We start from the raw sequence: 16208 nt of genomic DNA on the forward strand, positions 1-16208 counted from the left end.
ACTCTGGGCCCTTGAACAAGGCCCTTAACCCCCACCATTTGCTCCCTCGAGGGCCCTAGATAGCAGCTCACTGCTCCACACAGAGGACTGTGGCAGCTCGGTGGTCTGTGGTTGCGTCAGGAAGTGCATCCGGCATAAAAACAATTACCAAGTTTTCGTGGGAGCTAGTTCCCTGTGGCGACCGCTCAAGAAGGGAGCAGCCAAAAGAAGAAAAATAATTGATAGTTCATTTTTTACCTGTGAAGATATTAGATATTTATAAATAAACAGCTAATAATCATGTAAAAACATAAATAACTAAAAGCCATTTCAAATAATTGTTTCATTTTTTCATTCATCTGCAGGATCAATAAAGTTTGATCTTATGTATCATAATCTAATGTGAAGTGTCAGTTCAGCTCATCAAAAGACCCAAATGACTGTGTCCCTGCAAAGTCAGAGATACTTTATATTATAAAGTAAAAGTTATGAAAATGGACAAACTGATAATTTTTGGAGCTTTCCTTATTGCAAGGAAGGTGCAGAAGAAATGTCAAAAACCTGTCAGGAGCTTCAAAGAGAAGCAGCAAATTGAACTGAACAAGCTCTGTGGAGAATCCTACCGGCGCTGGCAACTCCCTCACAGCAGATGCATGTTGCTCTGTTAGGAATGTTGCTCCAGCACGTTGCTAACTCTGTTGTGTGTGTGTTTTTTTATGCATCTGATTTTATGAAACATCAGCTATTGACAACATGTTGAAACCTCCATACTAAACTTTAGTGATGGCAGCCTCTGTGTGGACCTGTTATTTGACATAGCTGAGTTTTGGCTTGATTTTAGAAATATTAAAATATGCTACGGCTCTTTAACAAGTTGCATTAACAGCTGAAATAAAATATTAAGTTTTAAGAAGTAGGAACATAAATGCTTATTTATTAAAAATTATAGATTTTTAACAAATTAACTGTATTAGTCCATAAATTGCTAATTACACACTTGTGTATACAAATTCCCTAAATACATTTGCATAATTAAATTTTTTATTTATTGTGACAACATGTGTGACTATTATTTAACTTTTAAAAATAAGCTTAAACTGTGACTAAGAGCTCATTTATAAAATAAGCCCATTGTAACTTAACATTGTGACATAGAGTTTTATTATTAAGTGTTTTGTTCTGTGAATTGATTTATCAGTTATTGTATTTGTTCGGTGCACGTTAAATGAAATAGATTTACATTTATTACAGCTTCTTATGGAGCAAATTTAGCCATAAAGCTAATTCTGGCTCATTCATTTTGCTGTGTAATGCAGAAATGTTGATCAGTGTGCACTTTCCTTTTAAATAAATGAATGAAATAAAATACATCAAAGCGATCAAACAATGGTTATTTGATTATGAATTAAAGATTAACTGAAGTGCCCAAAGTTGGCTTGTATGTTTGCTGGCTTTCAAAAAGACAAAAAGAAAAAAGAACTGGGAAACAAATATGTATCTGTCTTTTTAATTAGTGGGGGACAGATTTTACCTGAGAGGGAGACAAAACTTCGGAAACAAATTAAAAGTGTTGGTGCTGTGGTGATGAGATGCATAATATTTTACGTTGGATTAGAGCCTAATCCACGGTTAATCCCCTGAGAAAGGTAAATAGCTAAATGTCAGCTAGTATCCTGTTAAACATGCAAATTACAGCAGACCTTCTGTGCGTTCCACTTAACCCATCCTCCTGTTCCCACCATTCTATTACAAAAGTGATTATATTGTCATTGTTTGGTTATATACTTCATACGTCAAAGCTGAAATAACAAGACTCCAGATTTAAGTTGTCAAACCTTGTAAAAATTGACAAACATTTTCTAAATAAAACAGTGCTGATGCTGCGTTCATAGTGCTTGTCATTTACATATTTATTGCTGCATCATGTACTAATGAATATGAATGAAGAAGATATAGTTCCTTCACAGATTGTTAATGAACATGAATAATTGCAGATCATTAAAAAGTCTGGCTACATTCAACAAGCCAAAGCATAATTCTCTAGCCTTTAATAAAAATTATGAAATTGTGTTAGCAGTGAATTATTTTATTACTGTGGTGTATTACTTTAAGAGGATAAGGTAAGCTGTGAAGATAAGCAGATTTGGAACAGTGAAGGTACCATCTCAGTGAGCTGTGACTGCAGAAGAGTAATTGTTGTCTCAAAATTGTACGAAAATATGGAAATCAGTTGCAGTCTCACTGAATCCTCAGTGTTTCATGGCTTATTTTTCTGCACACAACTTGAAAATTGTATAGGCCTGGTACATTATTCTGTGGCCCAACTCTCTACCTCATATCCACCTCAGCCCACTTTGCAACCACCTTGGCAGCCGCCTCCATCTTTATCCTCCTGAGACCCAGTTATTTATTTGTGTGAACTTTTGTGAATTTATGTGTTTGTTTTTTGGTTTTGCTTATGTCTCTCATTCTACACCACTCAGCTAAGTCCTGATGTTTCTTAAACGAGGACAACCATAGCTTTAAAATGATGTCATATGTGTGGATGGGACTTTACTAAGTTTTTTTTTTATTTTTAAATGTCTTTTTAACATGACTGACTATGACGGAGCTTTAGGGCCATGCTAAGAAAAAAAAAGCCATACAATTACTAGAATAAAGTTGAATAGTCTTAATATTATGAGAATAAAGTCGTATGAGACTTAATTTTTTTGCAGCTCTTTAATTCATTTATTTAATTTTCCATAAGTCGGATCCACAACGTGACCTGTCAATCAATCCAGTAGACAAGTCAGCAAATGAGCAATCCGAAGCTAAATGCTTCTTACCTGCAGAGCTGTGCTGCAGCCCATCAGTATGTACCACCTTACTGTAAGCAGGTTCAAAGTCCTGATATTGGTAATATTCTGATGCTGATGTGCTAACAGATTAACTATCTCCTTATTTGTAAAACCAATACCAAAATATAACTTAACAAGATGCTCAGCATTCTTCATTTTACCTCAGTTAAAATGCAGTAAACCCTGCTTTATGTGTCGGCGTTCGGCAAATATTACGACTCATTTAGCTTTGGATTGTTCATTTGCTGACACGCCTACTGGATTTATTGACAGGTAGCATCATGGATCCGACTTGTGGAAAAAAATAATAAATAATCAAGAGCTGAAAAAAAAGTATTGTATGACTTTATTTTTGTTATATTAAGACTTTATTCAACTTTACTTTCGTAATACTACGACTTTATTCACGTAATTTATGGCTTTTTTTTTTCCTTAGCGTGGCCCTAAAGCTTTGTTGTAACTGACATCCCTACAAGCACTGTGGAAAAATAAGTGTAATATTTTGAAAAGGTTTCATTTGGATTGGTTTTCTCAAACTAACATGCAATAAGTTATGTGATTGAGTTTTCAGAACTCAGCCCATTTTGTTTCACAAGGAATAAGACTAATTTATTAATGTATCCTGTAGTGCACGGCAGGATTTTGTATTTGTATTTATTAAGATGTATTTAACGTTTGTTTAGTAGACTGCTCTTTCACAAAGACAAATAACATTTTGCACAGAGTTATTGAGTATTTTTAGATGTAGATCTTTAAGAAGATGAAAGTCCAACGAGCTCAACAGGAGAGGATGAGAACTTGACTTAGGAGACAAAGATGAACATGATACAGCTCTTGATGTACTGGAGTCCTGCTTGAGCCAAAACCAACATGTAGAGATCTGTGATTTTTCATTTTGAGCAACAAAAACAAAGAAGAAGTAAGAGTAACAAGTAGAAATATGTTTGAGTAATATGACTTCTACTTCTTAATCTAGGGTAAAGGTGTTGTGAGCAATCTATCCTAGATATTATTTATCGGCTGTTATTCAGTTTGACAGTTTGTTCCTGGGAAGCTGAATCTAACAGGATTAAAAGTGGTCATCTTTGTATGTGCAGGTGGCTTTGTATTGGATTTTTAAACCTACATGGTAACATTTCACTCAAATTTAACAGATAGGAATAGGAAGAAACACAGTCCTGCATTTGGCTGAGAGACTTCCCAGAGAATCACTAGTCAATGGGACTAACCTGTTTAAATAAAGGTGGAATTAATTTTGTCTGGTATTTTACAATCACCAGTCTTCTGAATGTTCTTCAAGGAAAGGGCCTATCTACAGTGGTGGCAGGTGGAGTTTTCTCCAGGGAGGGTTAAAACTCCAAAATAGACATATACCAAAACATTTGCAAAGGTATCACACCAGTGTATTTACATGAATAAATACAACAAAAGCAACATTATAATATCACGTAGTTTTCTACAGAGTAGGGAGGGAATCTCTGAACAGGACCAGAAGAGAACAGTTCATCTTTAGTCACCAGGTAAAATAACAAGAAATGTGAAGTAGTTCAAGCATTAACAACAAACTATCAGTAATATTAAACAGCACAACATACACATTAATTTAGCTGATTTTTTTGTATGTAGTCTGTGAACTGCTGCGTGATTCCCTGAACAAAGACTGAGTCCATGGTCTGCTTCTGGAGCTGGCTGTAGAGCGGCATGGTGAGATGGAACAGTTTCAGGAAGAAGCTGAAACCATTATCCTCCAGCAGCTTCACAAACCCTCCAGCTTCTCTAACAGTGGTAGGATCAAACTCTCCCGAGTCCCTGGTGGTGTCAAAACACTGGAGCAAGTCTTCTTTGTGCTCAAAAACATTGTTCACAGCTCGGCTGTGGAAGTTCCACTGTACTTGCTCTTGGAGTTTGTGGGCCCCCACTCTATTGAGCATGCTGGTTCTCTTTGGAAATCTTGAAGAAAAGTCAAATAATCCAGTCAGGTCTGAGAAGAAATTACTCACTTTTGGGATATGGGAAGTCACCTGCTGCGTGATAAAATTAAGTTGGTGAGCATAGCAGTGGACATAGTGTGCATTTACATAGACATCTTGGATCTTCTTGCGATTGATCGTTTTTGTCAGTCTCCTCATTGTGCTTACAGATCCCTTCCCTGCAGTCTTCATCAAGCTGAGATGAAATGTTCATTTTCGCAAACATGGCTAGTCACAGTGCATTTTCCATGTGGATCCAGATTGTTCATGCTTCTTTGCCTTTTCTAAAAAATGCTTTAAATTAGTCATACCTGTCTTATTTATGCTGGGTCAGATCCTGATGTTTGAAAAAAGGAGGCAGGGAAAGCAGAATAAAGCATTAGCCTTGCTACATGCAGTTAGCCACGCCTTGTTGCTAAACCAGATCCTGGAAAAGACAGAGTGTACTGTCTCCCTCTGTCTTTGGACTGCTGATTAATTGTGATGTTCGGCTGCAGGTTCAAGCTTTTTCACCTGTAGCGTCTCCTGATATGTTCGTCTCTCAAAAGGTGTTGTTTAAAGTGACTTCACAGACTTATTTAATTTCTCTTGCTCCATTTCGCATCTCTGTCTGATCGTCTCCAACTCCCACGGCTCGACCTGTCAATCAGGTGAACTTTATGACAGACGGCTGTGACATCAGCCCTGTGGTGGACGTCCCACCCTCCCACCGCCAGAGGGTGATGGTATGCAAATCGAGTTGCATTCAGCTCTGGGAGTAGGAAAGGTGTGCCCAGAATTATCCTAATTTTTTTAAATTTTTATTATTGAATAGGATGTGCAACTTTTAACGAGAGTCTATGAGCAAAGATTTTTGAGCCCCAGGGTGGAAATCCGTCACCAATCAGACAACGTCGCTGAACAAAGCAACTTTACTCATCATTAACTATAAAATATTTATCTTATACAACAACAAAAAAAAACATATAAATATATTTTGAAATATTTAAATTTTATTATTTCATTTTTCTTATTTTTTAATGTCTTATTCAAGGTAATGTGGCGAGTGGTGCGGTGGCGCCCTTGCTCCCTCTATTGGCCAGCTGTCACTGCTATCTATTACAATAGAGTTGCCCAATCCATCCTCAAGGACCACTACCCGGTATGTTTTAGAGGTGTCCCTACTCCAACATACCTGATTTGAAAAATATAGGTAATAAAAAGCATTTTCATAACATGAAAATGTAATTAATCCTCTGAATCAAGTGTGATGGAGCAGGGAAACAAGTAAAATGTGCAGGATAGCAGCCCTCAAGGAGTAGGATTGGACTACGATGGAGCTTTAGGGTCACGCAAAAAAACAAAACAAGAAAAAAAGTCATAAAATTACAAGAATAAAGTCATACGAGAACAAACTCGAACTATTATGAAAATTAATTTGTAGTATTACGAGGATAAATTCGTAATACGTCTTGGGTCAGCTCGCACCTGTTGTGGACAGCCTCCAATGAGTCACTGTGTTTATGAAGTAGTCCGCAATCACTTCTGGGTAACTGTGAAATATGCCTCCATCCACATTATGTGATGACTAAATTCATCAATGCAGCCAATAATTGCAATGCCATATGTCTTCAGTTTATTGTAAGAATCCGTAAGCCACAGTGCAGTGGGCCCCCTGCTATTGTACTGCTGACGTAAACATTCATCATTTTACCGCCGTTGTAAGACTGCTTTTTTGTGTTGGAGTTCTCAGAATATTACGAGTTTATTCTGGTAATATTATGACTTTATTCTTGTATTGTTTCTACTTTACTCTCATAATACTACAAATTTATTCTCGTAATATTATGACCTTATTGTCGTACGACTTTATTCTCGTAGTACTATGACTTTATTCTCATAGTACTATGACTTTATTCTCGTAGTACTATGACTTATTCTCGTTCGTAATGTTTTTTTTTTAGTTTTCTTTTTTTTTAGCGTGGCCCTAAAGCTCCATTGATTGGACGCCCTGTGCTAAAAGAAAAAAAAAAGAATCTCAAAAGAGTTCCACTTCACTGTGGACATCAGGAGCACAAAAGTAGGAGGTGGAGGTCATCAGAAATGATTGTACAAAGACCTGATGAAATACCAAATGGATGGACATGAAGCCTGTTGTCATGGCATTGACTGTCCATGGAGTTGAACTTCTAGCACTTGTTCCAGATGGTCAAGAAAAAAAAGAGGCAAATTCAAGTACAATACCTGCAGTTGATGCAAAATATAAGATAAAAATGAAAATGGTTGATGTGTGGACTTACGGTTTGGCTCCAGCACCAACAAGAAAGTCAGACTTTGCAACAAGCTGCAGAAACACTTCCCAGTAGCTGGACTTCAAACTCCTTTTGATCAAGGTATCAATAAACCATAGACAAACATATCAACAAGAGCTGAATGATTAAAATGATAGTCTCTCCAGAAATCAGGAAAATAAGAAACTACTGTATGATGCAGTCCACTTGCCAGAAATGGTGTCAGTCCAAGACCTTTCAGATGTAAAATGGCTGGGTGCAACAGTACATGTGAACATGTGAGATGTGTAAATTGTCAAATGTTCCTTTAGGTCTCCAAATGATCACAGTGCTTGTTCAGATTTCATAATATCTTATACAATAGTGAAACAGAAAGTCCAGCGTGATGAATTGTTCGGAGGCCTGTGGTCGATAGCTAGGGAAAAGTTAATAAGTTTTACGTTGACCTATGACCTACTTTCCTATGGTCATATGTATTTATGTTTCGGTATCCTGTTTTTAAAGATTTTAGTGGAGCTTTTGATTTCCATTATCAGCTCTTGAATTTTGTTAATGTAGCACACTCAATCAACAAAATCCTGTTGAGCACTGAAGTACTCATATTATAAAATTTAATTTGAATTAGGTAAAAAAAAAATGGTTTCACATTGTGTTTTTGACACCTCAACACTTGATTTATATGAAAAAGAAAAAGAAAATTACCCTTTTTTTCCCCATGGGTCTCAGGAGTTTAAGATTTGTACATGTCTCAGATGTTTTAAAAGCAGAGATCTCCCGTTCAGCAACCAAAATGCATCTCTTGTGCTTTAAAAATAAATAAGGATGCAATTAAGAAGGGTTTAAGATGCCTGCAACAACTCTGCAACTATTTTGGGAGAAAAAAAATGTTGCATATGTTTTTGAACATGCTCAATATTCAAGCAACAATACACTTTGTAGACTCCTTCATGAACACCACTTGCAAATTAGTTGCAAACAGTCATTGCTCTGTGAGATACTACACTAATGATGCTGTTAAAAGAATAATTTCTTCCTTTCTCTCTCTCTTTCTGTTTTTTTTTTCATAGGACAACAACCTTGCTCTGTGTGACACCATCTCAATCAGTTAATAAAAACACACTACCGTCAGAGGCCATGACTTCCTGCAGGGCCAATCGCCTTCAAAACCCTTTGACGTGAAACACCTAAAATGGGGACAGGAGCAGCCACTGCGCTTTAATTATCAAGAAAACCTTTTCCGTTCAACTTCTTTTCCACCTGGAATTGACCTGCTTGCTCCCTAACCTGCAGCCCTTCTAGTTTTGAATGTGACCTGCTCCTCACTACATTTATACAGCCAGTCCACCGAGGCAACATCAAACGCTTTTAAATCAAACCATGGCTAGCCGACTATGTTCGCCCTTTCTGTCTTCTTCTCTGCTTCTTTCTGTCCTCTTTCCTGCATTGTTGCTCCTCCAGCTGCCTGGAACTGTGAAAGGCGACTGCTGGCTGATAGAAGGGGATAAAGGTTACGTTTGGTTAGCTATCTGCAGTCAGAACCAGCCTCCATATGAAACAATTCCCCAGCATATCAACAGCACGGTCAGTGTGAGCCTATCTATCAGGCTTTCATCATCGTTGTTTATACGTTCACAGCCACCTCTATTAATGTGCATGCCTTCATGCATTTTAAGCTATGATAGTGCCATCTCAAAAGCAGATGTGATTGTTAGTTACTTTAACTGTTGCAAAGATTTAATGCACATTTTTGCATACATAGTGAGCATACAACATTGTTCAGACTATGTTTGCCGTTTCTGTCTTCTGTGTTCTCCTTTCTGCATTGTTGCTCCTCTGCCTGCCTGGGTCTGTAAAATGGGACTGCTGGCTGACAGAATAAACATGTACTGCTTTGTTAAGGTTTAGTCCTTATTTTTTCCTGAACTAAATGTGTTCCACCAAAATAAACGTATTTATATTCACATAGTTATAAAAAAATATTGTCTTTTTAACATTATTATTTGATGGTAGACAATAATGAGCCCTTCAGCACATGATCCGCTTAGCATAGGCATTCTACTTGCCAGTTTATTTACATCTACAATCACATTGTTTCTATCTGTGTTTGCATAATGTGACTTAATGTGGCAAAATTGCCATATATACATTTTTGTTTTCAGTTTTGTGTTGTTTTCTTTTGTTTTTCACGTCAGAAGGCAACAAAATTTGTAATTGGGTTTAAATGCAAACATTGAAATTGGATTTGAAGCACAAAAGTTTGAAATGTTACATTGTCTGAAAGTTTTCTACACGTTATTTTATTTTTATTTTTTCTGGACAAATTGTAGGATTATAGAACATGTAGGAAGGTGCAACTGCATCCAAACAGGCTGAAGCCCAGTTTGTATCAGCTGAATAACTATTAAAAACAACTCAGTAGGCACCAAAATTATATTCAACCTACAAGAGCAATACATGTGTAGAGCTTTTGGAAGAGAATTAACCTGAATCATTTGGTTCGTGCTTATTTCTAATGTTTATTGTATAAAGTGAAAGTCGTTCATTTATTGTTTCCCTTAGGTTCATGACCTACGGCTGAACGAGAACAAACTCAAGGCGGTGCTCTTCACCTCCATGTACCGCTTTACAAACCTAACTGATCTCAATCTAACCAAGAATGAGATCAGCTACATTGAGGATGGGGCCTTTGCTGGACAGGCAAACCTACAGGTTAGTAATCAACAGCAGAATTTTGATTTTCTGACCTTACATGCCTCTTTTCTAAAAAGGTTTTTGCTGCACTATGTATTTAGCAGCTATCTGAAAGCAAACTATTGGCTAACTACATGTACATGTGATAAAACATGATTGGTCGATGCAGCTTCAACTGCAAGGAGACAAAGACGTGACACAGACTAACAGGCTTCTGAGCAGTTAGCAGTTTAGTACTAGCTTCTGCTATTTTTTTAACCTATTTATTAATTAGCTAAGCTATATTTTTTTGTTTATTTTTTGTTAAGGAAGCTCATTTATTTAGTTAGCGGAATATGGTTTAGCAAAGATAATTTTTTTGGTTAGCTATATCATCGCTGATTAAATGGAACAAAATAATAAGTTAATATAGCTACACACACTATAGTTGTATTAAAGTCTTAGGAAATGAATCCACTGAGAAAACTGAAAAATAAAGTTTTAACAGCATAGATGCAATTGTTCTTTTTTTTTTGTTTACTTTGTTTGTTTTAGAATTTTTTAACTTATTTAGCACAAAATGCTAAGTAATAGTAATCAATCAAACAACTTTTGTTTGTAGGTTTTATCTAAATTTTCATAGTGATAAATTGCTAAACAATGGAGGCTTGGGAAACAACATAACCATTGCCCCACAGTGTTTCTAGTGTAACTAAGCATTCATTTGTTTATTTATAGTCTTTCCATCATATTTTACATCTAATTTGTAGTTTTTATTCCCTTTTTAGTAATTAAATTTGGGCTGCATAATACAGTGCAAAATATGAAAAATAAAAATATGTATATAGCAAATTCCAACTAGAATCACCCATTGACAGTTTTCTTAGTTTTGTTTTTAATAAGAAAATTCAATAACCATTGCTTTTTTTTTTTTTTTTTTTTGGTCAGATTCTTCAACTAGGCTACAACAAACTGATCAACTTGACTGAGGGCATGTTACGAGGTCTGGGCCGAATGCAGTGCCTGTTTTTGCAGCACAACCTCATTGAGGTCATTGCTACCAATGCCTTCTGGGAGTGCCCCAGTCTTAGCAGCCTGGATTTATCTTCCAATAAGTTGGCCCGTCTTGACCCATCTACCTTCACTGTCCTCAACAGGCTGATGGTTTGTGAACTTGCAGCAAACCCTTTCCACTGTGGCTGTGAGCTCTACAGTTTTTTGACCTGGCTAGATGAATTTAATAATGTCACCCATACCTATGACCGCCTCCAATGTGAAACCCCTCCAGAAATGATGGGATACCCACTTCTAAGCCCAGTGCCTGGACATGGAAGAAACGCTCGTCACATTCTTTTGACTGTCTGTCGTGATGGAGTGATTATTCCAGGGATGACCCCACAGATGCCAGATTTAGATGGCTCAGGGATGGGTTTAGACTCAGATTTTGGCTTGTACCCCCAGCCAACAATTACATCTACAGCTGATCCAAACTATGCCAGTCAGATTTCTATGAAGCTTGAAACTGTCTCCCTTTACACTGCTGTTCTAATTGTGCAGATTCCAAATCCATACAGTAAGATGTACATCCTCTCCCAGTATAACCAGACAGTTCCTACAGACATCCAGCCAATTAAAAACAAAAAGGACATAATTAGATTGGAGAAACTGAAACCACACACAAATTACACTTTTTGTGTGGTTTCTGTAATTAAATCTCAGCGCTACAATCATACCTGTTTGTTCTTTACTACACGAGCTACTGGGCCTGAGGATCACCGTGCCAATCCATCTACAACTACCCACTACATTATGACTATCCTGGGATGTCTTTTTGGCATGGTCATTGTGCTTGGATTTGTCTACTACTGCCTCAGACGGCGACGCATACAGGAGGAGAAAGAAAAAACTATCTGTGTGAAGAAAACAATTCTGGAAATGAGGTGAGCAACTCTTAAATGTTTGGGAATGCAGTTGCTGTAGGTTACATTCTTCATTCAATTATTTCTTCAAAATGATGTAAATGTGAGTTTTGAACATGTATTGCTGTATTGTTTTTGTTTTGTTAAGTCTTGAAAGTTCCATGTATTCTAAATTCATGTAGAAACACGTCACCATTTTACTTAATAAGTTTATGCATGGCTGTATAAGTTGTTTGAGGTTTAGCCTATTTAAAAATAATACAAAGAGTTCCTTGTCAACAAATTACACTTTAAAGAGCGCTCAGTATGACATCAGAAAAGAAGATTACAAGGGGGCATTTTTCTTTTTTAATTTTGAGTTTTGACTTTTTAGATATGGTCCAGAAGTTGCTGCAGCTGTGGCCAATGACCCTAGTGCCATGCAGCGTCTCCAAGAGCAGACTCATCATCACCATTCAGGAGGAGCTGGAGGAAAGCTTCCACCTTCTGCCTCTTCTAGCACAGGAATGCTCCATGGATCAGCCAACACCAGTTCTTCCCGTCTCTCTACTTTGCCCCAGGTAGAAAAAATGGCCAGCGCCTTTTCTGAAGCAATGGGCAGCAAAAGCAATTACATGGAGGTTAGGACAACAGGAGTGCCAGTGGAGGGTAGAGATGTAGTAGTAGCTACTGCAGGACTAGGAGTAGGAGGGGAAGTAGTTGTTGATATGCGAGGTGGAGCTGAAAATGGGACTGGGGAGGATTCAGATGATGGTCATGGCTCAGCATCAGAGATTTCCACAATTGCCAAGGAGGTAGACAAAGTAAACCAAATCATCAACAATTGCATTGATGCTCTTAAGATGGATGTTTCATCTAGTGCTGTGTCCACAGTTGACAATGGCAACTCTGTGTCCTCCTCCCAACCTCCTTGCATCACATCCATCCCTCGCAACTTTCTGCCCCTCTCTCCTGGCCACCCTGGAGATCAAACAATGGCTTCTTCTCCAAAGGTACATCCAAAGTCTCAGCCACACCCTCAACCTCATCCTCTGCCACAGCCTCAGTCTCATCCTCAGCTTCATCCACAGCTGCATCAGCTGCCTCATCCTCCATCAATGGCCCCAGTGCCCTTGGTCATGCCCCTGTCTGAGCGGCCTGGCATCAGTGGAGGTGGGTTTCTCACCCCTCCTTACCGTGACCCACCACCAGCTAATGCAGTGCGGCCCCTTCAGAGGCAGCCAAGTGCTGAGGTGAAAAACCGTTGTGGTACTCCTGCTGCAGGACCTGTTAAGAATCCAAGAGTGTACAGTGTGGATGTCCCTGAGCAACGCAATGATCCACCCAAGTACCCAACAGAAAAGAGCAGTCCTATAGGTTGTGGTGGTGGGGGTGGAAATGGAGGCACTGGTGGAGTAGGGGGTTGCAGTGGAAATGGCAAAGGAAACCTAAATGGTGGTAAAGTTAGTTTAAATGGGGGTGGAATGGGGTGTAATAATGGAAATGGTGGTGGTTTTGGGGTTGTTGGCCTTGGACAGCAGCAGCATCACCTAGAGGTTCAACCAGACTACCACAGCTCAGAGCACAGGCACTCCTTTCCTGCACTCTACTATGAGGGTGATAATGACTTGCCCTCACCAGCCCAAAAAGCCTCATTCCTCAAACCACTTGGTGGTACCAAGAGGGATGCCACAGTCACCTATTCCCAGCTCTCTCCTCGTCATCACAGCTACAACTCTGGTTATTCCTCCAGTCCAGAGTACTCATCTGAGAGCACATTACGCATATGGGAGCGATTCCGACCGTACAAGAAAAATCCTCGTGAGGAAGCATCTTTTATAGCAGCAGGTCATGCATTGCGTAAAAAGGTGCAGTTTGCCAAGGACGAGGATCTTCATGATATTTTGGACTACTGGAAAGGTATTTCTGCCCAGCAAAAGTTGTAAGCTGTAAAATCAACTTAATGCCTTTTAGAAAATTGTGAGATAAACACCAACAGCAGGCAAGTAAAGAGGAAATATACATATTCTCCAAAACAGGTAATGATGTTTCCTAAGGGGTGTCTAGTGACATGGATCATTCAGGCAATGGCTCAAGAATCAAAATGGTATTTTTTCTGAGTAAGTAAAAATTGATTCAGTGATAAGTCATTGACATTTCACATGGTTGCTTTGGACAATAACATTTTTCAAGCTTTTTATAAGACTAGCCCCACATTGGGCACTTTGGTCCTGAGATTCACATACTTTTTGAGTTTCTTCTATTTAGCAACTTAAGATGGTGACAAGTGTTTTCTACTTCATTACTGACACACTGTAGCTCAACTATCTACAGTAAGTAGAAACAGCACCATTAATAACTTAAGACCTGCCCCCTTTTTCTTTTTCCATCATAACACCATTCAGAAAACAATTCCAATTTACCATTTCTACCTGCTCCACATGTTCCATTTAGGATGATAATGAGGAAGCAGGATGAAAATTTATTTGCATTTGTATTACAATGCCCCTCATCGGGGAAGGCATTAAGTGATACTTATCAGGCTAATTGTTCTCCCTGGCAATTAGCCAGTGTAAGAGAAGGTCAGGGACACCATTTGTTGAGCATGCTTATTGATGTGAAACACCCAACTACATATGTTTAGTAGTATGTGGAAATACAGACTGTGCATGCTAGTGTGTGTGTTCACATGTGGGTGGGAGAGTGGTGTTGGGGCTGAGTTATTCATTGTTTCCAAGCTATGCCATAAGAGCAAAGAGGATAGCTAATAGATACAGTAGATAATAATGCAGTTGGGGGAGTTGTGTTTACGCCTAAATATGTGTGAATGAAGAAAGCATTTGCTCATACTGCAAATCTAGATGCTTTGAAGTAAATCCTTTCAAAACTTCCAGGCATTTTTGACCCGTAGCTTATTTTCTATTTACAGGTGTAGCATATTTATTCTGATAAGAGAAGTTAGAAATTCAGAAATTTACATTTCAATAATGTGAGTCATGCAGAAATTACTTTAAGGCGGGTTATCAGGCTAGAAGGACAGTTGTAAACCACTATACTAAAGAACCCAGTAATCACATTTAGGAGCAGAGCCAGACTTGAAGCAGGTTAGAGGTTTCCTGTAAACATGCCAGTGTTAAGGAGACAAGACAAGGTTCAGTGGATTTTTGGCTGTATATGTATCGGATCAAGGCAATGTTCTTTGCACTGCACAGTGAGACAACATCTCTGGGGGTATTTTCTACTTCAAACTTTATGACTCAGCATTCACTCTTATATGGCCCTGCTCTGCTTTGGGGGAAAGCTGGATGCTTGCTATGGACCAAAGTGCCCTTGGGAGCTAAGATTTAGGCAATGTCTGCCATGTAGGTTTTTATTCCTCCAGGAGAGTTGATCATTTTAATGAACAAACCACCAGATTTCATTGATATTTTATTTATTTGTGTTACAGTTGTTATTGGTTTGAACAAAAAAGAGCAAGGCTGAAGTATTTTGAGCCAATGAAGTACAGATTTGACACATACCCATTGTTTTCTGATTAACACAAAACACCGATTGAATAAATTGTTACACCAAAAATGAGTCAACCCACAGCCACTTCATCTAAAAAAAATCCTTCTATCCAAGAAAATCAAATATAATTTGCATCTGACAGTTAGTTGTTTGTTTTTTTAATCCACATCAAGCTTTAGTTAAAACAATTCAATTTAAAACATGTTTGACATTATTTGTATGCATTTTTTTTTTCTGATATGCTACCTCAGTCCAACTTAATTAACAAATTACTGACAAACATGCAGAAGATGAAGTCATTTTTTAGGTCAGAAGTGTGTGCTGATATGATCAGCTGCTACAAACTGGGATCCAGATTGGAATTAATAACAATTGTTTCTTCTTTTTTTTTTTTTTTCTATGCCTCACTTATCAGATGCTTATCAATTTTCCATGCCACTTTTATTTTAGTCCGTCTTTGTTTATATTAGGCAGGCAAAAATATTATTTGGATACCTATTTTGAAAAACCAAAAGCATTTTTTTTTTTACATTTTACCATTGCCATTAGTTATACTTGCAAACATTTATTTTATATTTTAGTCTATTTGGTCAGAATGGGGTAAACTGGAATATAAAAATAACCTATTCATTTAACCCTCTTTTAGACTCACACTTAAAAAGTGAGTTTCATAGAGAAAATCATAGCACAAAGTAATAGTTATATTTTATATTATTATAGTCTTTGAGTAAAAGACAAAACAAATAACAGTCAGGAAGAAAGGACTGAGTTTATTGTAATTTTGGGTGATGTGTATGAAGGCCTTATTTTATATTTATTGTATTTATACAATTTTTAGGCAAAACACACATATTGCCTAAGTCTGTTGCTGTCCAATAACCCTTGTAACCACACAAAAAAAATTGTGTTTTATTTATTTATTTATTTATTTTTACTGCAATGGACTTAATGGACTGCTGACAGGACTTAAACCTGAAACCTTTCAAACTAACTAAAAAGCTACACATCTGTTGGGTCATGCAAGCAGATGATCCATGCTCTAAAAGAAACAAGGAATTGTAATTTTCTCAT

At 37.7% G+C, this 16208-nt stretch overlaps 1 protein-coding gene across 1 annotated transcript; it reads left to right on the forward strand.

Annotated features, from left to right (window-relative positions):
- The first annotated feature begins 8436 nt into the window (after positions 1-8436).
- LOC119422932 (protein phosphatase 1 regulatory subunit 29) lies at positions 8437-13713 on the forward strand. The gene is made up of 5 exons (XM_037690344.1): positions 8437-8640; positions 9619-9768; positions 10678-11669; positions 12022-12640; positions 12728-13713. Exons 1-5 carry the CDS (start codon positions 8437-8439, stop codon positions 13571-13573), a joined length of 2811 nt encoding a protein of 936 aa, XP_037546272.1. The 3' UTR covers positions 13574-13713.
- The last annotated feature ends 2495 nt before the right edge of the window (positions 13714-16208 follow it).

Source organism: Nematolebias whitei, chromosome 16 (assembly GCF_014905685.2).
Source record: "Nematolebias whitei isolate Nwh7 chromosome 16, NemWhi1, whole genome shotgun sequence".
Classification (NCBI taxonomy): Eukaryota; Metazoa; Chordata; class Actinopteri; order Cyprinodontiformes; family Rivulidae; genus Nematolebias; species Nematolebias whitei.